Source organism: Octopus sinensis, unplaced genomic scaffold (assembly GCF_006345805.1).
Source record: "Octopus sinensis unplaced genomic scaffold, ASM634580v1 Contig11832_ERROPOS66460+, whole genome shotgun sequence".
NCBI classification, from domain to species: domain Eukaryota; kingdom Metazoa; phylum Mollusca; class Cephalopoda; order Octopoda; family Octopodidae; genus Octopus; species Octopus sinensis.
In genome coordinates, this window is record NW_021832438.1 from 20,612 (window position 1) to 46,216 (window position 25,605).

At 37.5% G+C, this 25,605-nt stretch overlaps 1 protein-coding gene across 1 annotated transcript; it reads left to right on the forward strand.

Moving 5' to 3' along the window:
• Positions 1-1,831: 1,831 nt before the first annotated feature.
• LOC115229098 lies at positions 1,832-25,021 on the forward strand (the record flags this gene model as incomplete). The annotated part of the gene is made up of 9 exons (XM_029799518.2): positions 1,832-2,388; positions 9,322-9,586; positions 12,434-13,184; positions 16,506-16,661; positions 18,535-18,795; positions 21,931-22,113; positions 23,580-23,759; positions 24,082-24,438; positions 24,807-25,021. Coding segments are annotated over exons 1-9 (2,925 nt in total), but the record flags the coding sequence as incomplete, so codon positions are not given.
• Between the last annotated feature and the right edge of the window lie 584 nt (positions 25,022-25,605).

Below are 25,605 nucleotides of genomic sequence, written 5' to 3' on the forward strand. Positions count from 1 at the left end.
ACAGTACTATGGGTGTGACATCTTCACGGACGTACAGGGCAACCCCACCATGAGTTCTTTCCTTCCTGTCCGACCGAAAAACAGTATACTTCGGTATGTGTATTTCTGCATCTGCTATACTGCTTGACAGGTGCGTTTCAGTCAGCGCTATGCATATTGCATGGTTGCTTGTGCTCAAGTCCCTAAGGTAAGGAATTTTACCCATATTAGTGGGTTTCACCAGACCTCTGACATTCAGCAGAAGCACTGGTGAGACATAATATTGGTAAAATATGATGAAATTTACATGTAGACGAAATCTATCAAATCTTGACTTCGAAATTTGAACTTCTTAATAACCATCAAGATTCTGTTTTATCTTGTAAACATTCCTCTAAATAAAATAAAATAAATTATAATTAAATATTATTCGATAAAATTTGATAAATAAATATATTATATTATTTTGGATGTTATGACAACATATGTCTTTTAATCAGTAAACAAGATAGAGGTCTAATAACAGCACTATCTTTGATGACGTAAAAAAACGAATTCCTTATATTAAATACCCAACCAAATCATGTGATACACATTATACTAAACCCTGGATTAATATAAATTAAACAGAAAAATATTTACTTCTTTATTGCCCACAGTGGGCTAAACATAGAGGAGAAAAACAAGGGGATTAAGTCGATTACATCGACCCCAGTATAATGGCTATATTTTAAAAATTTATTTTAATTTTTATTTTTATTCGTATTTTCTTTTCTTTTCTTATGAAATATATTTAACAGGCCCACATACATATAAACATAACTTCGTTTATCCAGTTTGTTTTAAAATCTCGACTTAACAACATGTAATTATTTTATGTCAATTAGCCCTGATGAGGTTTTACTCATATAATATTCTAAATGTAAATTTTATTTTATTTTATTCATAACGTTGTAAATAGTATTGAGTAAAATTGAAACAATTGTAGGTATTTTAAATAACTACATGTTAATAAATTAATATTTATATATATATATACTCTCCATTTTCTTATTGTTTATATATAACTGAATTATTGGAAGTCCACCTGAAGATTGTCGATCAAGACAAGAAACGATTGTAGTGGCGGTTTTTTTGACTATTTATTAAATTTTATGTATTGATTAAGTCTTTCCTTGTTTGTTTTGCAAAATAGTGGTTTTGTCTCAAATAATATTTATATATATATATATATATATATGTGTGTGTGTGTGTGTATGTGTGTGTATATACACACAACATACATATTTAAATATAAAGGTCTTTTCACATACCAGCATTATATTCAACTTACTGAACAAACTAATAATTTGTTTAAGATATACATGTAAATATTGCCAGTTTCATTACCAAATTGTATGAAATGTTGACATATAATATGGCCTACCATTAAACAATACCAAATTCTTAATACATTTGTACTTATTTCTCTCTTTTCTTTCTTTTTTTCCAGTGGATATTGGACCATGATAACACCAATTCAAACACTAAATCTATGAAGAAACTTATTTTTGTTGTATTCGGACTAATTTATGTAGCATTAGTCGTGGCCACGTCATTTGTGACTGGTTTTAGCCAAATCTTGACTATTTCACAATCTCTCATTTTGTCTACATCCTTATTGGCTTTATCTTTCACGTGGTGCCCTGGAATAGCAACATTTATAATACGATCTCGAGATGGCGACGTTGATGGTCGTAAAAATGCCAGTATAATTTATACTATTTTGAAATTGGTAGTATTTTTTGTCATAGCCGTTGTTATAACTTACTTAAATCGGCAGGACAGCTTCGAAAAATCATTTAACAGTTTAATGCAAGGTTTCGGTAATATAAACTCAACAAAAACCATCAGATATGGACTCTTGATTCACCTCTTTGCTGGTTTATTATCTCATGCATCCACTTACATATCAACACGAATATGCCTTACACGTAGTGGTATTTACCTACCAACAATATTTGTCACTCCGATCATAATCTTGATCATCATTGTTGACAATTTCTATGGAGTTTTTCATATCGTAAAGTTGTCTGCCCTGTCAGGATTAACTATTGCTTCGTGGTTTTGTTTAGGAATTGCAATTTTACTTTGGTTGTTACCATTTCTAATGCTGGGCATGAACCATACACCTGTACCAAATTCCATACTGAAACCTTCGGAATCGAACTTCTTAAGTTTTACTTACAACAATATCTTCCTCGAACATCATTTGCATTTGAATTACAATCCGGAAGGAATTCATACCACACATGGTAAGATGAGTAAAATGTTGACCGGGGTATCCAAAGTGAGCAAAGTTTTTATATGTACAACCATGTATAGAGAAGCAGAATTCGAAATGAAGCGACTCCTGAAAAGTATAGAAGGGTAAATAACTATTTTTAATACACACACACATACACGAACACATACATACATACATACATACATACATACATACATACATACATACATACATACATACATACATACTTACATGCATACACACACACATACATATATACATATATGCATACATACATACATACATACATACATGCATGCATACAGATTCTATAGTGCATGTCGACAAAACTACATTACTGATAAGAGTATCTGACCACTCTCCCCTACTACGACTACGGTAAATAGCTGGCACAACTGCAATAATTATTGTAGTAGTAGTAGTAGCAGCAGCAGTAGTGGTAGTAATAGTAGTATAAGTAGTAGTAGTAGTAGTAGTTGTAGTAGTAGTCAAAGTTATATATTTATGAAATGTGCCCTATCTGAAATTTTCCGAGAAATTTCTGGATTTGACATACTCTCACGTGGAGAGAGTATTCTGTGTGAAAGTAAGTAAAAAAAAAACCAAAAAAAAAACATCAGATGCGGTAGTAAAAGCTGTTAACGAAATTGGAGAGGAATATTTACAACAGTGAAATGAACCCTTATTCTAGCAGATTAACGCTTGTCTATATGTCCTGTCTACTATTGCAAAGCAGTACATGAGCGACATTCAAAGTTTGAACAAAACCGAAACAACAAAGAAAGTACCATCATGGATTTTGAAGATGGTGAAGAGGCTTACTGCGTGCAAACAAGCAAATCACTATACGTCTCACCAAGAAAAATTGAAGAAGGAGACAGAAATGATGCTTGGAAACAGCAAAAACAGGACACTCACTTGCAAACTGATCACCTTCAAGCAGGATCAGAAGAGAATAACCAAGAGAAAAAACAATAAGCAAAAAATTTAACCGGAACCAGACAGCTGTATACAGAGACATGAGAGGAGGAGAAGAGAACATCACAGAAGCTCCTTAACAAGGCGACGAGCTGGCAGAAACGTTAGCACGCCGGGCGAAATGCTTATCGGTATTTCGTCTGCCGTTACGTTCTGAGTTCAAATTCCGCCGAGGTCGACTTTGCCTTTCATCCTTTTGGGGTCGATAAATTAAGTACCAGTTACGCACTGGGGTCGATGTAATCGACTTAACCTCTTTGTCTATCCTTGTTTGTCCCCTCTATGTTTAGCCTCTTGTCAATAAAGAAATACGAAGCTCCTTAATTAGAAGCCATAAACTCCTTCTTGAGGAAAATCTGGTGTGAAGATGATCTGTGGCAGGAAGAAATTCGAAGAAGGTATTATTCCTGCTTTACACCAAAGACATTGTACAGCATTGATGGTGATACCCTTGCAACTGTGATCCAGAAACTCCAGGATGGAAAAGCACCTGGAAGAGACTTGGTTGCTGGATATTCGTACAAGAAGCTAACCTTCTACCGACCTAGTCTTAACCTGTATCAGCAAGTTCTCAATATGAACCGTAGCATACGACACTAGTTAGTTTTGGCAGAGACAAACTGATCCCCAAATGCAAAACCACCCACGTAGTAAAAAACTGCCGGCCAGTTACATGCCAGAACTTAGTGTAAAAGATATATACAGCATGTTTAAACCGCCTTCTCCAACACCATTATGAAAGCAATAACATCATTACAGCAGAATAAGCAGGTGGTAAAAAGGGAGCCTGGGGATGTGCCGAACAATTGTTAATCAACAAAACTGTGACGTCAAAGGTGCGAGGGCATCGAAGGAACCTAGTTTCAATGTGGCTAGACTACAAGAAAGCCTTTGACTCTGTTCCCCACTTGGCAAGAAATTCCGCCAGAGAATATTCGTTATCTGATTAGTAGTATACCTTATAGGATTCTTGCATTGAAAAATGCAAAGGGCATGTCTACTAAATTTTAGATATTCACATTATAATAATTAATAAACAATCTGAATGTCTAATTTCAGATTTAAATAAATTTTAATGTTTATAAGGATGTCTGTTTCTGTCTTGTCTGCATATATATATATATATATATATATATATATATATATATATATATATATATATATATATATATAGATATATATATATATATATATATATATATATAAACATTAATTAAAGTGGATGACAGATTTTCGTGGGTCAAATTCCTTTATCGTGGAAGTTCAAAATACATAAACAATTCATCGAGATATTAGGTTTCAAGCGCTCCAATATTATAATCCAAAGAAAAGCAGTAGTACAGAGCCTTTCGATCGTTTCGGGTGATGCGTTTGTGTTGGGTGAATTTTCCAGCCAGTACAAATAGTCGCATTTCCCTCATCAGAGGTACAAAAATCCATTAAAATTGTTTAAAAATTTGAGAAAGATTATAAAACTTGTAGTCATATGGAGTAATGTTATATTTTTAAAAAAATGTTATAATATTTTAGAAATGTTCGTAAGGATATAGGAAAAGGCTTTGTAAAGTAAAAACAAGTGAAGTGAAACATTTGTGCGAATGAAAATAAAAATATTTGTAAAAGTATAATGACGGATATTTTGTCTGATAAGAGAGAGGGATGAAGACTCAAATTTCGACATAAATCAGGTTAACCATTTGAAAAAAAAACAAAAACAGTTGGATTGCTGATAATTAAAGATAGTTAAATAATTAAAAATAGGATGAATCCATATATGCATAATGTTAGTGGGAACGGTTTAAAATCTCCATGGTAATTGTAATCTATAATTTACAATAATCGCTAACTTAAACCCTATATATAGAAGGTTAATAGGTTCGAATACGACGTTAAGCCGTGAACCACTAAGATGCTAAAGTATAAAGAATTTTACGCTTAAAGTTGATCAAATCGAACCAAAGTGGGAAAAAGTTTTTAAAATTAATTTATTAAGGCAATCTATCCTATCTACTTTAAACAAGCTTAAACGCAGCGAAATACTTATGCCTACATGCAATTATAAAGTCCGAGATCTTATTAATTACAATTTTTTTGTCTGTACGAAGTATACTGATTACTTCCTGTGTACATAATTTACACCTTCTAGTATACGTTCTATATGGTGTAGTTTCCGTTACAATTGACCAGTCTAATCTAAATTCCTTATCCCGCATTTTTAGTTTATTAATACATGTAGCCAGTGCTGTTGCATTTTATGTTCATGGGTTCGAGAATGAGCTGATGTGCCCTCTATGTCTCTTTTTTAAATTCCGTGGTACTCCCTATGTATACTTTTGTAGGTTGCTTGGCAGTTACGACCTCAGTCTTGTATACCACGTTTTTTCCTGAAAGAGGAGTTCCCTAATGGACATAAATTGCAGTTCCGACAATTGCAGACTTTATTCCGGTTACTCATCCCTGTGCGTTTTTTTTATCTATATTATTATTAATCCTACTCGTATTAGGGCTACCCGTATTCCCAAGCTTAAATCTATTATTCCCTGCGACTATCGAGCTTAATGTAGTTGAGCATGAAAGTTTTAGACAGGATCTATTAGAAATGCAGCGGTATTTATAACCCACAGGGAAATTCTTATCGACATACATACATACATACATACATACATACATACATACATACATACATACATACATACATACATACATACATACATACATACATATATACATATATATTCAAATGTGAAATAAAAGCATCACAAGTCATAATTATTATCAACCACTTATACTTAATGTACATGCCACGTGTATTTGCCGATCGGATGCTATTGGCCCAGTGGAGAATAAAATCTCAAAGTGCAGGTTGTTAAACACCTTAGAGTCATATATACATGTGTGTGTGTGTGTGTGTGTGTGTGTGTATTATGTCTGTATGTCATTATTCATTTTTAGTTCAAGATCTCTTGTGAATAGAAAAATAGCCGGTTTCTAACCTAGATCCAATGTTCCTTCATCGGAATTTCAAGAACATCAATGGGATATTTTTGTATGCATGTATGTATGTATACGTGAAGATTTGTATGTTTTGTTTTATGTATGTTTTCACAAGCATATCTAGACATGCTCATATATATACTTAAGCGAAAGCTTGGATTTGTAGTCTTCGAATTAGCTTTCTTCTTTCTGGCTTTGCTCATGATTGATATTTAGACAGTACGTTATATATCCCAGTGCCCCAATAGTAACAGGCATAATCCTGAATTTGTAATCTGGATAGAGTAACTGCAGATTTCTCAATAGTTCAGCGTAGGTGTTCTCTTTTTCACTGATCTTCGGTTTTACGTTAATGTCCGCTGGGCAACTGATTTCCACAACTGTACACAGTTTCCTTTATCTATACCAAATCATTATATCAGTTCTATTGCGTTTAGATTTTACATAGATTTTTACTGGTACATTTCACCAGTACTCCTTTTTATTATTAGTGATGGCTATGTCCGGAATTTAAAACTAGACGACTGGACACTTGGTAAACCATTAGCATCTGGTTTATGTCTGCTTGTCATCGAATTATTGTAACCTTGGTTATCTCCCTTGTCTTTTCCTTTTTTTAAAATTTTTTCCTCTTCTTTACAAGCTTGTCTTGTTTAAACGTTATGTGCTCAAATTTACCTGGTAGTGGTGGATTTTTGCTATGATGTAATCTATTCGTGCATCATTAAAATGATACTAAAACAACTGTAGTAAATTTTAAACTCGACATGTGTTTATATATATACTAGCAGTATCGCCCGGCGTTGCTCGGGTTGTAAGGGAAATAACTATATAAGCATTTTTAGAGAGTTATAGCCAAAAAATAGCAAAGAAATGCATTAAAAATTGAAAAAAAATTAAGGTAAATTTTTTTTAAATCGTTGACACATCGTAGATATTTTTAGAGAGTTACTTCCCTTATATAAAAGCGAAAAATGCATTAAAATGGAAAAATATGATGGTAAATTTTTTTTAAATCGTAGACTCATCGTAGACGCGCGCTAATACCCAGAAGGGCTCGATATGAATCACGACTATAAGATACCCGCTTTTGGTTAAACTGCACGGCAAAATGTGGGAGTAGTTACGAATCTAAATCGAAGGGGACAGACACACAACTTCACTCTTATATAAAGATGCTTTTTTTTTTTCAGTCATAGAGTTAGATTTATGAAGGTCTTCAGTAGAAAATCCTTCGAATTCTGACTCGCTGCTTGATATAATGAAATTCGTATCCATTTTTTGTCAGAATTACAAATTTTGAAAACACAATAGGAACAAATTTCGGAAAAAAATCTCCCATAATTCACGGAATTAAAATTACACTTCGATTTTTGTACAAAACTGTATTTGAAGTGTTTACGAAGTATAATACGTGTTTTCACGAATGTACTAAAGAGATTTACTCTGATATTCTCATTTAAATATGAATAGGTAAATTCGGGCGGTTTGGTAACGAAAGGGTTTATATAAGTGTCGTCTGTTTATACATAAACACTGTTTCATACTTTCAGTTTAGTCTTCCTCAAATCACTCTGTCGCTAATTTACTCTCTTCCAAGAACATTTTCACTCACTGTTATCTGTTAGCTTCCCATACATTTTACTCATGTATCTATCAGCGTGATAGACAGAAACAAATATTACATTTACTTTCATTTTATTCGTCGCACACTGTGTGTGTGCGTTTGCGTGTGGTGTAAACCAGACTAAGAAAAGCATTTGACACACACACCAGAATGTGAGTTTTCTGTAAATTTTGCTTAATTGGAGTTTAAATTTTAAAAACTGGACCTGGCATGACGCGATGCATTGTACTCTTAAAACTGCTAGGTAAATTGTAATTGAAGAAATGCTATATTGTAGATTTCTATAACTCCCAAAGGGAGGCAGATAAAATCTGCCTTTTATAATAAGAGATACACATATGTTTGTGTGTGTGTGTGTGTGTGTGTGTGTGTGTGTATGTGTGTGTGTCTGTGCGGCCGCGCGTTTTTACGTTTATGTATAAGTATGAAGCAGTATGTATGAATTTATAAAAATATTCTGAGCAGTTGTTGAACGCATGTGTTTGAAAGTATAATCGAAAGCGCTCACACACAAGAAAGGAACTTCTTCCAAAATCGTTAGTGATATTCTCTTCTTTATACTTAATGAAACTGTATCAAATTATATATATATATATATATATATATATATATATATCAGTTTGTGTATATTGTATAGCTATATGTATATCTGCAGTATGCCAGCATTGGTATGGCTGTGTGTATGCTTTGATAGATGAACTTTGTTACTCTCTTGTGTTCAATCTGACGTGAGAATACAAGAGTAAACAGTGATAGGTTACAATTTGAATGTTACAATTTTCTTGTTGTTAATCAAGATTCTTTTATATGTAATGTTGGTCTTACTATTTTAAGGTTCACAAAAAAATGTTTACAACAACACTGGTTGGTTTGTTAAGGAATATAGCTGAGAGAAACGTCAAAGTTAGTGTTGTTCGCACTAGCAATCTTTTAAGAAATGTTAAACAGGGTATTTCGTTTTTTGCATTCGGTTTGTAAGATGAAACAGCTTTTGTTAAATATCAGGAGAATGATTATGTCAATACATGAGAATGTTTCCATTATACTAGGATAAGCGACAAAACATGCAGCCAATGCATAGAGAGTTGCACTTGGCTCTCCATTGTAAATATGTCATAGAGGTGACCGAGAAGTAAAGTTAGCAATGATTTTGTTGCTGTAATTATGATACTTTGTTCTATATCGGGAGGGCCATTATTTCAATAATAAGCACTGGTTCTATTTCACTTCTTCATTTATTTGTCAATTGGTTGACTACTTAATCAATTAACTAATTGATTATTTGATTAATTGTTAAGTTAAACATTCAATCAGCTAGGTTTGTCAAAGTCCTTTTGTCGCCATTTGCGACGTCACGAAGACATTCCCTCTCTGCTTGAAGTCCATTTCAGATTTGCCTGTCTGAATTTGTCAGTTGTATCTTTTGTTTTTATTAAATCTCTTCTGTGAATTCCAGATTATCCTTGTCGAAAAAACTGTCTCATGTCTATATAGAGTCCCACGTGATTCTTGATAATGGTTGTAACGGAAAGGATCTTGGAGAGTTTGCTCTGCAGCTTCTGTCGTTACTTCAAAACGAACTGAACATTGCTCGTACAGAAGTGTATGCAAATCGAATGCCTTACGGATTGCAGCTGCAATGGATCTTAAATGGTGGCGTTCCGTTTTTTCTGCACCTGAAAGACTCTCAAAAGGTGAAACCGAAAAAGCGATGGAGTCAGGTAAGTCTAATTCATAAATATGTGTGTATGTATGTGCATGTATGTGTGTGTATATATATATATGTGATTGTGTATGTGTGTGTGCATGTGTATGCATGTATTTGTATGTATACATGCGTGTATCTATATATATGCATGTGCATGTGTATCTATATGTGTATATGTGTGTATTCAGAATGGCTAACTTACTCCATATCCTCCATATCGTCTGTAAATCCTATGATAACAATCCTTTCTGTGATAGACGCACAGCCTGAAATTTTGTGAGAGTGGGAAGTCGAACACATGGACTCTAGTGTTTAACTTGTTGCTTTTTTATTGACCCCTAAAGGATGAAATGCAAAGTCAACCTCGGCGGACTTTGAACTAAGAACGTATAGACAGACGAAATGCCGCTAAACATTTTGCTCAGCGTGCTAACGATTCTGCCAGCGCGCCGCCTTAAGTTTTATGGTAACAATAACAGTGAGTCTCAAAACATGGGCTGTTGTTGTTGCTGTTTATGATGGAAGGCACTTGAGCTTATAACCAACCTCACGTCATTTGCACTAAAAAAACTACATTACAAAAATCGGACCTGTTTTTGCATCACAAAACTAATGTATGGATCTCATATTTTAGATATGTTGTTGTGTCGCTGATGCCAATTAATCCATCAACCATTTTCTCTTCCTGCTACTCAGTGTTGAATTGTGTGGGTAGAGTCATCAGGCACCTCCTCTACATGGTCCCTACCAGAAGCCATCGTCATTACACTTTCCACATGGATTCCCTAGCATGACTAACAGAGACTATGGCTATTATCTAACCATCTTGTTCTTGGTCTACTCCTGCTAGTTGGCTCGGTTTCAAGAATATGTCTTGTGATTCTTACCAAAATTTAAGCTTTTCTTCGTTGTTGTTGTTAGCTGTTTACCAACTCTGAAATATCTGAATACAGGATCAAATCTTTGTCAACTCCTGTCTATTTTTTAATACATAATGTATCCAGGAAACCCTTGTTATTACTTAGAGCCAAGAAAGATCTGACTGAACAGAGCTATGAACTAGGTTGTCCCAATCATGACAACCATAGCTTGTTTTATTCATATATGGATATAGACTTTCTAGCATACCTAATGTCTTAATCCAATAGGCTATGATTTCATGATTTGGCTACATTTGGCTTTTCTTGTACATTGCGTGTATGTGCAATGATACTATTCTTTTTAAGATCGTAGTATGTCTGAGAAAGATTTAGCTGTTATTACTTTATCCCAGATTAATCCCGACCAATAAAATTCCGTAATGCATTCCAGCCGTAACTGACTCAACTTATATTTTCAAAGAGTCAGTCTAGAACGATATTAACCATTTCTTCATTTCTTTAAAAAAGAATAATGCGTAATTCGCGACAGAATATTATGAATTAAGATTCTGTTAGAGAAAAAAGGCAGTTAAATTTCGGGTTGGCTAAATTTCACTTCAACCGTTAATGTCTCATAGAAAGATAAAAATTCTCCTTCTCTATCCTCTCGTCCGTTTGAAGTACTACACCATTTCTGGACAGTGTATCTGTTACAGGACCGCATTTTCCAGTGTGTCTTTTCCTTTTTAACCTCTATGTCCTGTATGTCACTTGTGATACACAGGACATGTTTCCCTGCAATTCATGCATCATATATGATACACATTCTCAATATTTTTCAACAACCAGGGTAACTTAAGACTTGTGAAAGGAAAATTTTATATTATCAAAAAGTATGAAACAAAAGATAATTTTACGAAATTGCTTTGGGCAGGCAAAGCGTGAAGACAGCAGGCTATATGAATTCGCTGCTAATTTTAACAGGTCGATTTCAGTCAGTTTTATTTGTCTTTTTTTTTGTTGCAATTACAGAAACACTAGCCCAGTCTAAACAAACCTATAACAAAAGCATTCCACCTGTAATCACTCCGTCTTTTACATATCTAAGACTTCAATATCCACTAAGTCCTTAAAATAACACGTTAATGTGCTTTTAACGAATTTTGCTGCCATTTTAGCAAATAGATTTACGCCCTGAGTTCAAATCCCACGAAAGTCAGTTTTGCTTTTATCATTTCGGGGTCGATAAAATAAGTACCAATCTGGGGTCGATTGACATGTAATTGACATGTCCCCTTCCTTCGAAATATTAGTGGCTTTGCACCAAAATTTGAAACCTTTTAAGAGGAAAACTGGCAGAATTGTTAAAACGTCTGTAAAAATGCTTAGTGGTGTTTCTGCCGATTCATTACGTTCTGAGTTCAAATTTCGTCAAAGTAAGTTAACTTCGCCATTCCTCCTGATGGGGTCGATGTTATGAGGTAGTAGTCAAGTAATGGGATCAACGTAATTGCTATGTTTCCTTCCTTAATAATTACTGGCTTGTGAAAACAGGGATTTAATCGATGTGTTCTGGGTTTTCTGTATAAATGTGTGCACAAGAAAAGGAAAAAACTGTTTATAGTCTCAGTTGTTCTTTATTCTGACATCGGATCTCATGGAGGCGACTTTACTCTTTTGTCTTTTTTTAAGAAAGAATCAATGACGATGCAAGTGGCAGTAACTAATTCCATTGACAATAATCTCCATTCCATCACGAAATATCATTGTTCACACATACACAAACACATACACACACTCACACGCACAATCACTGCCACATACGGACACGCACACCCTCTACCTATCCCTCTCTCTCTACCTTTCTCTCTTTCTTTATTTATATTCGGACATACAAATACACACACATGTGTGTGCGTATATGTGTGTGTGAATATGTGTGTGAATATGTGTGTGAATATGTGTATATATAATCTGTAATTTCTTCTCGATCTTTAAAGGTATTATATATGAACTACATAATGAGTTTCCGGGTGAAAAAGGCTTACAATTGGATTGAGAAAAGACTGAAACGCAGCGAAATGGAATCGACGCCATTCAACGCCCGGTATTGTGTCGCTGAAAGGAAATTCTATGGTGTAGATTCATTGAGCAAGCAAATGAAAAAACCTACAGTAAGATCTTTACTCGTACGTTCGTTACTGAATCAATATAGTGATTCTTCGGCAGCTTCCAGCGAAGATGATTCATCAGACTGGTCGGATGATTCAGAACTGGGTGGCAGCATAAAGTCATCCTCTAGCGTTCTATTCCAACCAAATCGCTTGAGTGTCCTCAAGATGAACGGTAGATTATCAGCGAGCAACCATTCGTCGGTGAACTCTACATACTTGCGTGGGCTTGAAGATTCTGTCACTCTGAGTACAATAATTGATATGGGTCGCAATGATGCCAGTATTCGTATTAATCCAAAAATAGAAGAAAAACCTATTAACACAATCAGTGGAAATTCAATTAAGGATACCAAAGTAAACATCAAGTCACCGTTCCTTCCGAGCCTTGAAGAATTCGACAGCCGGACCTATATTCTAGCAACGGATTCTGACATGGAGTTCAATGATGACGCTGTGATTGATTTACTGAACACTTGTAATGGTGATCTTCGCCTCGGTGGTGCTTGTGGCCGGACACATCCCATCGGCGAGAAGAATCACCCAATTGTATGGGTCCAAATGTTTGAATATATCAAAGGTTGGTTTTTCTTTTTCTCTAATGTTGTTTAAATAACACTTGATATTTTGTATAAACAATCAATAAAAACTATATTAAATATCAAGCGACATAATTTGAATAGGTCTTGACGATAAAAGGCTGGATATTGCCCGATGAAATGGCGTGCTTACGCAATGTGAAATTACGTAATATATGCTACGCATTGTTGAAAAACAACCACGTTACTGAAACGCGTGTAGCAGTGTTTTGAGACGTTTATTCTTATTTCGATATAAAAAATATATACACATATGTATATATGTATTCAATAGGGTGGTAGGTAGGGAGATAGGTCGATGTGTATGTGTTTAGTTAGGCTTCCTCTGAAATTCACCTTGTGTGATTGTGTAAATTAATTTTAGCCAAGCGCGATATATCCGACAGCAATTGATGCATAAATAAAGTTTACGTTTTTCTAGTTTTACTAAATCTTGAATGACAATCATATATGTAAGTCAATGACTGCCAATATTAAAAATCAAATAGATCAGATACATCAAAGTGTAACCAATCTCTCTTACTCTACCGAATCGTTAGTACACCTCTGAAGATGTTCTCTATGTAAAATCTAGGTGAATTATGCCCGGCTTATCTATATTCAGATTTTCTGTTTAGAATGTCGCAGATACAAGTATAAATAGGAATGAAATGTATATGTAGTCTGGAAATCGGCCGAAAACGAGCCTATAGCCATTCTACACGGATTATAGCTTGAACACTCAAACACACACACACACACACACACACACACAACACACACACACACACACACACACACACACACACACACACATACACACATACAGATACACACGCAAAGACGCACAGACACACAGACATACAGATATACACATACTCAGACATACGCAAAGGTCCACACACTCTCTCACACGCACCCACATACACACACAGACACACACGCACAAACACGCGTGTTTGTGTGAGTTATGCAATGAGCAAAAACAAAAGACGAGAAAATGAGAAGGACAACATTTAACAAAAGTGTTATTAGTTTACAGCTTAAAAGGAAAGGAAAGTATCTTTTACGTTTCGAATGCAAGTCCTTCATTAAAAATAAAAAGCGACAGAAAAGAAAGAATGGGAAAGATGGATGAGGAGGGGGAAGAGTGACGAGAGAGAAAGAAACGAAAGAAAAAAGAATATATACATATACAGATAGTTAATTTACCTTGTACTTTTAGATGTACGACGGTTATAGGTGAGTTTAAAGTTTCATTATCCATTCTACTTCCCGTACAGTTGTGTGGTTATTACTGTATTCAGAAGTATTACTGGTTATGATATACGAGGGACGTTCAATAAGTAATGCCCCTGACCCACTTGCAGTTGTTTGATCTAGCTGAAATTTTGCATGTGCAATTTTTTATATCTCTATAGAGTACGTGATAAATTACAGCTCTGAACTAATTGTGGTTTCTGATTTACATGTGTTTGAACTGAGTCAAGTGTGAAATGGAGCCTGTTGAGTGTCGAGCAGTGATCCGGTTTTTGTATTTGAAAGGACGCACACCACGGGAGACTTTTGATGAAATGAAAGTAACTTATGGTGATGATGCCCCATCATATGACCTTGTAAAACGCTGGTATCGGGAATTCAAACATGGTCGGAACTCTGTGGAAACAGCTCCCAGATCTGGTCGCCCCGCTTCTGCCGTTGATGAGGCATCTGTCCGTCAAGTTGAGGCTGTCATGTTGGAAGATCGACGCATAATTATTCGCCAAATAGCCCATGAGGTCAAGATTAGTACCGGGTCTGTGGAAACTATCATTCATGACCATTTGCATATGCAAAAGGTGTCTGCCAGATGGATTCCCAGGTTGCTCACGCCTTTCCAGAAGCAAGAACGCGTCGAGTGCTCGAGGATGAATTTGGAGATGTGCCAAGAAGATGAGTCAAAATTTTTCAAAAGACTGATTACACAGGATGAAACCTGGGTCCATCACGATGATCCAGAGACCAAAGCCCAGTCAATGCAGTGGAAGCACCGTGACTCACCCCCTCCAAAGAAGGCAAGGGTGCAGCCCTCCGCTGGCAAGGTCATGCTCACAGTCTTCTGGGACCAGGACGGAGTAGTGATGACAGATTTCCTGGCAAAGGGTACCACAATTACAGGAGCCTATTATGCTTCACTTTTGAGGAAATTAAGAGAAGTTATCAAAATCAAGAGGCGGGGCAAGATCAGCAAAGGCATCCTCCTCCTGCAGGACAACGCTCCGGTCCACAACTCGCTTGTCGCCAGATCAGAAGCACAGGCGTATGGCTATGAACTCCTCCCCCATCCCCCTACTTTCCTGACTTTCCACCCTCTGATTTTCCCCTCTTCCCAGTCATGAAGTTGTTTTTGAAAAGAAAGCGTTTCCCAGATGATGCAGCCTTGATTTCTGAAGTCACGTTCAGGTTGGAGAACCAAGCTGGGGTCTTCTACAAAAACGGTCTCCAGAGCTGCATCAAACAATGGGAGAAATGCGTAACTCTGGGTGGTTCCTATGTAGAAAAAGACTAATAACTGTGCCAAGTTTCGTTGCTCTACTGCTATGGGAAGTGGGTTAGGGGCATTACTTATTGAACGCCCCTCGTACAAGCCAAATGTATGAGAAATTATGATAATTGTGATAATTTATAATTTCTCGGGTAGATAGATAGAGGGATAGAGCGAGAGAGAGAAAAAGAGAGAATGACATGACTCACTGAGTTGTAACATCATCACTTCATGATGTCATCCTCACGTGATATGTTTAGACGTATCACATCAGGAAGTGATCTATCATAACATAATCTGTATTCGGTCGCTGCAAGCTAAGAAAATATATGTTAGTTATAATACTGTTGTTACTTACTGCCGTTACCATCACATACTGTACCTATTTACAGCGTGTTAGATTTATCTTTAACCGAACATTATATACAGACTTAGTGCTGTGTGGTTGAGCCTCGGACTTTACAAAGCTATTGACCAGTCTTGGTTCACTCCAAGATCCAATGGCACCGGTTACCCGGTTTCTATGACGTACAAGTGACCAATCTCATATTTCCGATGAACAGGACACCAGTCCGTGGCAGTGTTCTCCGTTTACTTCTGAGTGAATTGGAGCAACGCGAAATGAAGTGTTTGCCCCAGAACACAACGCATCACCTGAAATCGAAACCATGATCTTGCGACTGTGAGTGCAACAGGCTATAAGCATTCACATCTTGAAAATTTAACATATTTTTCATATACACAGTATATTTACTGTCTTTTTTCGTTTGTATTTAAAAATTTTGTTCCTTTTTTAAAGATTTCTGGATGACAAAGACTGCTCAGAATATTATTGGGTCGGTGATGTGTTGCCCAGGATGTTTCAGTCTGTATAGAATCACTGCGCTCTATAATTTATTGGACGATTATTCTCAAGAAAGTATGGAACCGATGGATGTACTTATCAAAGACACAGGTACGGCGCCAATTATTTCGATATTTCATTCTGCGTATATTAGTTGGTTCGCTCGTTTATTATTTAATATATTTCCGCTCTCAGTGAGATGGCGTAAATTCTGGCTTTTATGGTTCTGAGTTCAAATAAAGTCAAGGTTAACTTCGCTTCCGGGGTTAATAAAATTTAGTTCAAGAAACCTCTTCCTCCAAATTCGTAGCCGTGCTTCGTACCCAGGATCCATGACAGTTTATACATGGGGGAATTATCCGTAGTGAAATGGAAAAAAAGTATTTTATTCGTTTCACTTCACGTAATTTAGACAATACAGTATTCAAAGTCAGTTGGTCTAATGCACAGTTTAACAAAGATATCAAAGACCCAACATTTGATTCCTGGATTCGTTTTAACAATGTTAAATGAAGCCTTTTCACCTGTTTCTTCCGTCAATTACTTTTTCTGAAACATTTTGATCCCCAGATGTTTAGAATAAGTAGCAACCACACCAACCTCGCCCATCTCGACGAATCCATAAAGAGTTCACAGACCATAACCCTCTTCCTTTTGTGTGTGTCCTCTGGTGTGAATGAATAACCAATGCCAACCAGTTGGGATTCCTAGTACGACTTGAACAAAATTTGGCTCGCGAGACCTCCGTTCAGGTAATCGTCCTGAGTCCCCATTTCCCCTTTATACGCAAACCCATTGCAAGGTTACCCATTTAGAGTTGCGAGAACTGGAGCAGAGCGCAATGAAGGCTTTTCTTCAAGAATACAACTCACAGCCGGTCTGAAACTCGAAACTGTGACCTCGTGATGGTAAGTGCAATACCCTAACCGCTAGGCCACGAGATTTTGTGCGCCATCCGTCTCTTGGTATAATCTCTTGGATTATGAACTGGTATTGGAAGAAAGGGCTGGTCTACAGACAAAGTTGATATTGTCAGTAGGGCACTAACATATATTTGTAGATTGAACTGATGGGGCCGCACCACCAATTCTTTTACGGAAACCGAGCAAGGATCGGTCTATCATCTTCATTCTTTTCTCTCTTTCTCTCACTCTCTCTCTTTTACCATATATCTCTCTCTCACTCCACAAATCTCTTTTTCTGTGGGCATTTCTTTCCATCCATCTATCTGTTTGTTATACAACTACCCATCCACCCATCCAACCATCCATCCATTTGTTTATACAACTACTCATCTATCCATCCGTCTGTCCCTCCCTCCATCTATCTATCTATCTATCTATCTATCTATCTATCTATCTATCTATCTATCTATCTATCTATCTATCTATCTATCTATCTATCTATCTATCTATCTCCCTCTTTCTCTTTGGGTTACTGACTGACTGACTCACTCACTCACCCACTCACTCACTCACTCACTCACTCACTCCTCACTCACTCACTCACTCACTCACCCACTCACCTACTCCTTCCCTCCCTTACTCACTCCCTCCCTCACTCCCTCCCTCCCTCCCTCACTCCCTCCCTCCCTCCCTAACTCACTCACTCACTCACACACTCACTCACTCTCTCTCTCTCTCTCTCTCTCTCTCTCTCTCTCTCTCTCTGAGCATTCCATCAAACTGTCCCTTATCAGTGAACCTCTTGCATTTAGATACGTTTGTTCTAAACTTCCTCACTTATTTTCTGGCTTTCAGTCTGAAACCCTCATTTCATCCGTTCTGAGTTTCTCCTCATAAGTCTCAAGTTACTCTGCCGGTTAATAAATGGGAATGTGTATCATATATGATGAATGGGCGCCAGGGAGAGGTGTCCTGCATCACATGCCATACACAGGACAAACAAAGGCTAATAGTTTTCTCGAAATCTGTTTATTTTTCTTTTTCATGTTTTTGTACTTTATGTCATTTTACTTTTTAAGGCGAGGATCGATGGATGTGTACTCTTATGATGATTAGAGGCTGGAAATTAAAATTTTGTACGTTCGCCTCGAACACGACTTACTGTCCATATAAATTGGGGGAGTTCTTGAAACAACGACGACGCTGGATGTTATCGGATTTGGCCAATACATTCCTAGTAGTAAAGCATCTTCCTCGACTGGTGAGATACAATGCCCGCTTTACGGCCATGTACATCGTGTACATTATTCAGATGTTCTTTACGGTTATGGTTTCTCCAGGTAAATATATCTTCTTTTATTGCTTCAGTCTTTGTGTTGTGGCCATGCAGGGCCATCACATCGAAGGGTTTTAGTTGAAAAAACTGATACCAGTACATATTTTTTTAAAAATCTCCTGCTTATTCTATCCGCGTGTTTTTTGCCTAACGACTAGTCTATGGATCGAAAACAAGCTAGTATTGGTTGTCAAGAGGTGCGTGCACAAAAATAGACACACAGATACACACACATATGCGCATACACACACACACACACACAGACACACACACATATATATTTATATATATATATATATACGAGAACAAAGTATACGTACGCCGCTATATATGTATATAAAATAATACAAAATGGGACAAGAACGCAAAACACCCAGATAGACGATACAAAAAACATGGACTGGTCATTCGAAGCCTTTAATCTTCAGTCAAGAACCGGATCATCCTCGCAATTTCGGCTGATTAATCTTGAGATTGCTCCAATCTGGCCAGCCTCATGGAAAAGCTAAGCTAAGAGTATTAGATTCCTTTTTGCTTTAATGAATTTTGCTGTAATGTTAAAAGAGAGCGGGGCCAATTGAGGTGAAATAATTGTGCCATATTGTTGTTATATGATGCGTGTATGATTTATGTTGTGGGCGGAGAGCACGGGGTCCAAGTCTTGGGTGTATCTTAAAGGCGATGCCAACATCATTTGGGCAATACTGATGAATTATTTTCCCAATCATGCAGATGATGTAGCGCTCACGGCGGCGTTGGATAGAATAAAGCTTGAGTTTTCCTAGTCGACCCCAATAGTCAAGACTTGTCATGCCTGCTACCTTTTTTTTTATTTGACCTTTCAGTTGCTCCAATTTTCATGATGCTTTGCTTCGTGCGAGAAAACCACTGTGTACAACAGTATTCAAAGTGGGCCCGGGCAAAAGTAGAGAAGAGAAAGATAATGGTGTGGATATCTCTTGACTCGAAAGTTCTGAGGATCCAGGAGCACATTCTGCGGGCCATGTTAACTTCGTTGTTTATATGAGCGGCCCAGATTATGTTATTGTCCACAATTATTCCTAAGTTTCTGATGTTGTTGGATGCCATGAGAGTTTCACCTGAAGGAAGGGAGTATGGGAATTTCAGGGTATCCTCTTTTCTGAAGTGGATTAATTGAAATTTGTCTTCGTTCAGCAGCATATTATTCTTTTCCGCCCATTGGATGACGGCCAGTGGAACTGAAGGCATGATCGGTCACCCACTTCATTGATGACCTTCTGGATCTTGGAGTCATCTGCAAAGATTCTTATGTTACTGTGCTTGATGATGTCAGTAATGTCATTGATGTAGATGATGAAAAGAAATGGGGTCCAACACAGTGCCTTGTGGAAAACCACTTCTGACTTTGGCTGGGCTTGATTTTACTCCTTCAACTACAACGTGTTGGGTTCTGCCTGTCAGGCAACACTTGATCCATTGTAGTAACTTTTCAGAGACATCAATGTTGGATAGTTCTTTCAGGAGGATCTTATGATCCACCATGTCAAAGACCTTGCTTAAATCAAGGCAGATGACGCCAGTATTCGAACCTTCTCCCCAAACTCTCAAAATGTCATCAAAGTGATGCAGAAGTTGCGTTACGGAACCCATGTTGGTTTGGGTTCAGCAGTCTGTTGCTTTCAAGGAAGTGGCTTATCTGTGACCTCACCACCCTCTAAAATTCCTTGATGATATGAAAGGTGAGCGAGATTGGCCGGTAGTTCATTGCAAGGGACTTGTTTCTCTTTTTGAAAACTGGGACATAAAGTTTTGAGGAATATAACCAGCATCTAATGAGTTCCTCCACTGCAAGTTGGTGAGGACACACCTTCAGGATACAAGCAGGATACTGCTGAATTGTGTTTAATTTCGTTTATTGTCGCTAAGACATCAGGGGCGCGAAACGTTATGTCTGATATAGTGTGTTGATTAACATTACTTATACTGTCCAGATCGGCCATATCAGGATTGCCAAATACAAAGCAGTACTGTTTCTGCAGTATCTTACTCATGGTTTTGGCGTTATCTTGGAGATTGCTATTTTCATTAATTAGAGGATCAATAGTAGAGACAGTGACCTTGTGTGTTTTTGCAAAAGAGAACACTTTGGGGCTGATTTTCTCAACAGCCCATTTCTCCTCAGCTGTTCTTTGGTTATTGATGATAGTCTTCATGCATTGTTGGAGGTTATATATTTTTGATTCGAGCAGGCTGAATCAAAATCCGTCGTTCATGAGCACCTGGTAAAGCTTGGGTATACAAACCGCTACGATGTTTAGGTACCACATGAGTTGGATCGCATTTCCATCTGTGATTCGCTTTATAAACGGAATGAAAACGCGCCTTCTTTAATTGTGATAGGTGATGAGAAATGGATTATCTACCGAAATGTTCAAAGAAAGCGATCCTGGAGTAAGAGACATGAGCCACTCTTAGCCACCCCAAAAGCGGGTCTTCACCGTAAAAATGTCTTGCGCTGTGTCTGGTGGGATTGGAGAGGAATTCTGTACTATGAGCTTCTACCAAGTAACCAGACAATTAATTCTGAGAAATACTGCACACAACTGGACGAGTTAAAAGCAGCGATTCAAGAGAAACGTCTAGAATTATTTAACAGGAAGGGTGTTGTTTTCCAACATGATAATGCAAGACCGCAGGTTTCTTTGGGAACCAGACAAAAATTGCTGCAGCTCGGCTGGGATGTGTTACCCCACCCTCCATATTCACCAGATATTGCACCTTCGGATTTCCACTTATTCAAGTTTCTGCAGAATAGTCTTAATGGTAAAAATTTCAATTCCTTGGATGACGTAAAAAGATACCTTGATGTATTCTTTGCCATGAAACCACCTCGATTCTGGGAAGAGGGTATGTTCAAGTTAAAGGAAAGATGGAGACGCATTGTGCAACAAAATGGTTCATATTTGGTTGATTAAAAATGTAATGGCACGTATTTATTGACCTTTTTCTTTCCTTTAAAAATCGGCACGAACTTTCCGGTTAACCGAATATTTAACCAATTGACAAATAAGAAAATAAAGCAATGTATTTATTATTGACATAATGCCTCTCCCAAGATACAAAATATTTTAAATTTGTTTTTCTTTGTTCTTTGCAGGTTCCACCCTAATAATAATTGTTGCTGGATTTGACGTGCTGTTCGGAATAACTTTTATGGTGCCTTCAATCTTAGTTTGTGCTACAGTTTTAGCGTATATGTTGGTCTGTCTGTTTGCTCCGTCGAAAACCCAAACCAATGTCACCATTTTCTTAACATTCATATTTGGCGCTGCTCTTTCATGTGTTTTATAGGCACTGCCGTCTATATAATCAAAGACATTATCGCAGGTAAGTTATAACTTATGTGCGTCCCTTTCTCGGTCTGTCTGCCCTTCTCTCTCTCTCTCTCTCCTCCTCCTCTCTTGTACATGTGAGTGTAGTCTTAGGGGTAAGTTGCCGTAGAGTCTGATCGCTGCTCTGGTGATTCCTTATTGCTTACTTTGCATGAACCACACAACTCCAAATTCATCCCGATTGTTGACTAACTGTCTTAATTCAAAGCAAAACAAAAAAAATTACTTTTTTTATAAGTACAAAGACGCTATAATGGAATAACGTTATGATTGGGTGCCGCATTTTACTTAATTATTTGCCTAAATTAATCAGCAACTTTTGTTTTTCGCAATAGCTCTTGAGATAAGTATGAACTGGATAAATTTCTGCTCCATGCACAGGACCAGTTATTTCCAGCAAGTTGGAATCAATGTAGAACAGTCTCAAATAACTCACTGATGCACCAGCTTCAAAAATATAATGCTAATAAACCTTAAGTACGAACATTAGGAACGATGCCGTTGTATGTGACTATGGTTTGACATTGCCAGAAATCTCAAGTCATAGAGCTAACTTAAGGATTAAGGGAAAAAAAAGTGATGAACCTCTGTGGTTTACACTGTCTATTTACTTTCATTTATGTCCTGCAGAAATGTGACCTGATGACAAATTTGCTACAATATCACGCAAAAAAAAAAAAATGTCGAGGAGTATTTCTTCAGAAATTTTTACGTTCTGTGTTCAAATCACACGTAGGTCAACTTTGTCTTTAATCTCTCCGAGGTCGATAAAATTTGCCTTGTACCTAAAGCACTCTAGTTGCCAGGCCTTTGAGTAGATCTATGCTTGATCCAGGAATGCGGTTAAGTCAAAGTGATGAGTAGTGTAACAGCAAGTCTGACAAACGGCGACCACACCTGCTCACTACCAAGGAAGCGCTGGAGATATCTTAGCCTCAGCTTATAACCGCGCATCAACAGCCACAGCATAACCAGTCCTTCATCTATTCGGCGAGTGTTGGCAGCAAATGTAAACCGATGCAAAGCATAACAGCCAGGTGGCATTATATGGTGGATGTTATATAAGCATTCGCCACCTCCGCCCGATCATGCAGAAATAGCTTTCTTTGCGACCAATTCTAGGTGGGATTGGTCACTCTGCTCGTCACCTCGTCTCAGTTCTTCTTCGCCTTGAGATCCAGTCCAAACCAAACCGCAAGCAAGTTAAGCAGCCCCTCCGACCAGTTTCCTACGGCGTTATTATTGAAAATGAAACTGGGATATCAGTTTAAAGCGAAAATCTCAAAGAACCAACCACCACCTTTTCATGGATGATTTGAAGCTTTAGAGCAAGGATGAGGCACAAGCGAATTCATTGGTGAACACGGTCCACGGTTTTAGTGTTGATATTAAGATGGAGTTCGAATTCAAGAAGTGTGGTATAATGATCCTGAAATGAGACAGGTACAGTCCCTGGTACGATTAGAATTACCAAATAGAGGATTGATTAATCAAGTTGAAGAGGACGGTTATAAATACCTTGGTATTCTAGAGCTCGACAAAATCATGGAGAAAGCACAACTGAGAAAAGCCCAGTGTTGCTTGCCTCTTTTAGGTATTATATTTTTCATTGTTATTGACTTTTTACACGACACTTTATGTAACCCCACTTTGTCCTTCATGTTTTGTAATGTCCAATATTATTTTTATCGACCCTTGTGACTAATAAAGAAAGGTTATTATTATTGTTGTTGCTGTTGTAGTTGCTGCTGCAGCTGTCACTGCTGCTTCTGTTGCTGTTGTTCTCTTTGTCGACACCTAAAGTTTTGACGTTGTTTAGAGATGAAACATTTTTCGCATCGGTGACATCATTAAGTTAAGGCCATCTGATTTTGACATTCTCAATTTTTTTATTGTCCTCTAAATTTCTCGACAAGGAACACGTTCCTTTCTGGGTGAGACTGGCCACTCTGTCTGTCACATTGCCCCAGTTCTCGTTCACTTAGAGATCCGGACCGAACCAGACCTCGAGCAACTTGACAGATCCATTCGTACAGCGCTCCACAACGCTCTCCAGGTGCCGAGCTGCAGGCCCACTGACTTCTCCTGGTTAATCATTGCTCCGGTCACCGCTTCGTATCGTCTTATGGTAGTGCTGACCATCTCGATTTCCGAGGTTTCCGACACTAGCACAGTGATGTCGTCCACATTCGTCGACACGAACCTTCCGCATCCCAGGTCACGCGCGATGCACCCCGAAATCTCCAGCTTCCGCAGAAATGACTTGAATGCCAGTACGTAGAGGAGTGACAGTGGGCATCCTTGACGGACCGAACATGCGATACTAAATGATTCTGAGATGTGGCCATTTACTTTGCCCCCCCCCCCCCACGACAATGCACTTTCATGCTTGGTGCTGAAGAATTGGTTAAGAACCAATCTCGCAGCCAGCACGTCGGTTGCTATGCCTCTACTGAGTGCCTCTTCTAATTTCCTAACTAAGTGGGTGTTACTTTATTTCACTGGTAGTAAACAGCTGACACTGTAGTGCATCTCCAGCGTTAGATGCTGTTCAAAGAGAATAAAATGATAATAATACTGTAAACAACAACAACAACAACAACAACAACAACAACAGCAACAATAACAACAACAAATTATTGATTCCTGTCTTTTGCAGACCCAGAAACTGGAGATCATTACTTGATATTGTTTATCGTCTTCAGTGTTTTCTATGCCGCCATTTTACATCTTCACGAAAGTTGGAACATATTTCTTGGTCTTTTCTACATGTTCATGATTCCAGCCATGAACGTTTTGCTTCCGGTTTACGCCTTGGTCAACATTGTTGACCAAAGCTGGGGGACAAGGGATGGCGTGAGTATATTTATTTCAAATCATTTTCAATGCAGTTGAAATGCTTTGAGAGTTCAATCTTTTATTTGTTCCAGTCGTTGAACTATGGCCATGCTGGGGCACCACCATCAAAGAGCTTTACTAGAACAGTTCTACGCTATTACTTACGTTTGATATTCATTCTAACTGAACCGAACAGCTTGGTGATGGGGAAACCAGCATCTGTTGATAAGCGGTGGTAGGTACAAATAAAAAGACACACACACACATACGTACACACACATATATTATTCTTAAACAAGAATTTTTTTGACGTATGTCTCAGGAAGAGAATTTAAAGATTGTAGTTTTACAATCCTATAAATAATAATAATGGCATTTATATAAGCTTAAAGCTGATAGCGATCACCGTGCAATGACTAAGGAAAATAGCCCAATAATGGGGTATATAAGCCCTCGACAGAAAATGTAGGATTTCCCATCCTGTTTCTGTCAAGTTTAAGATCTATATTAAATAAATACATTATTATTATTTAAAGGATTGTAAAACTCGACACCGTATAACAAAACCATTCTTACAGCAAAAAATATATATATACAAGAGT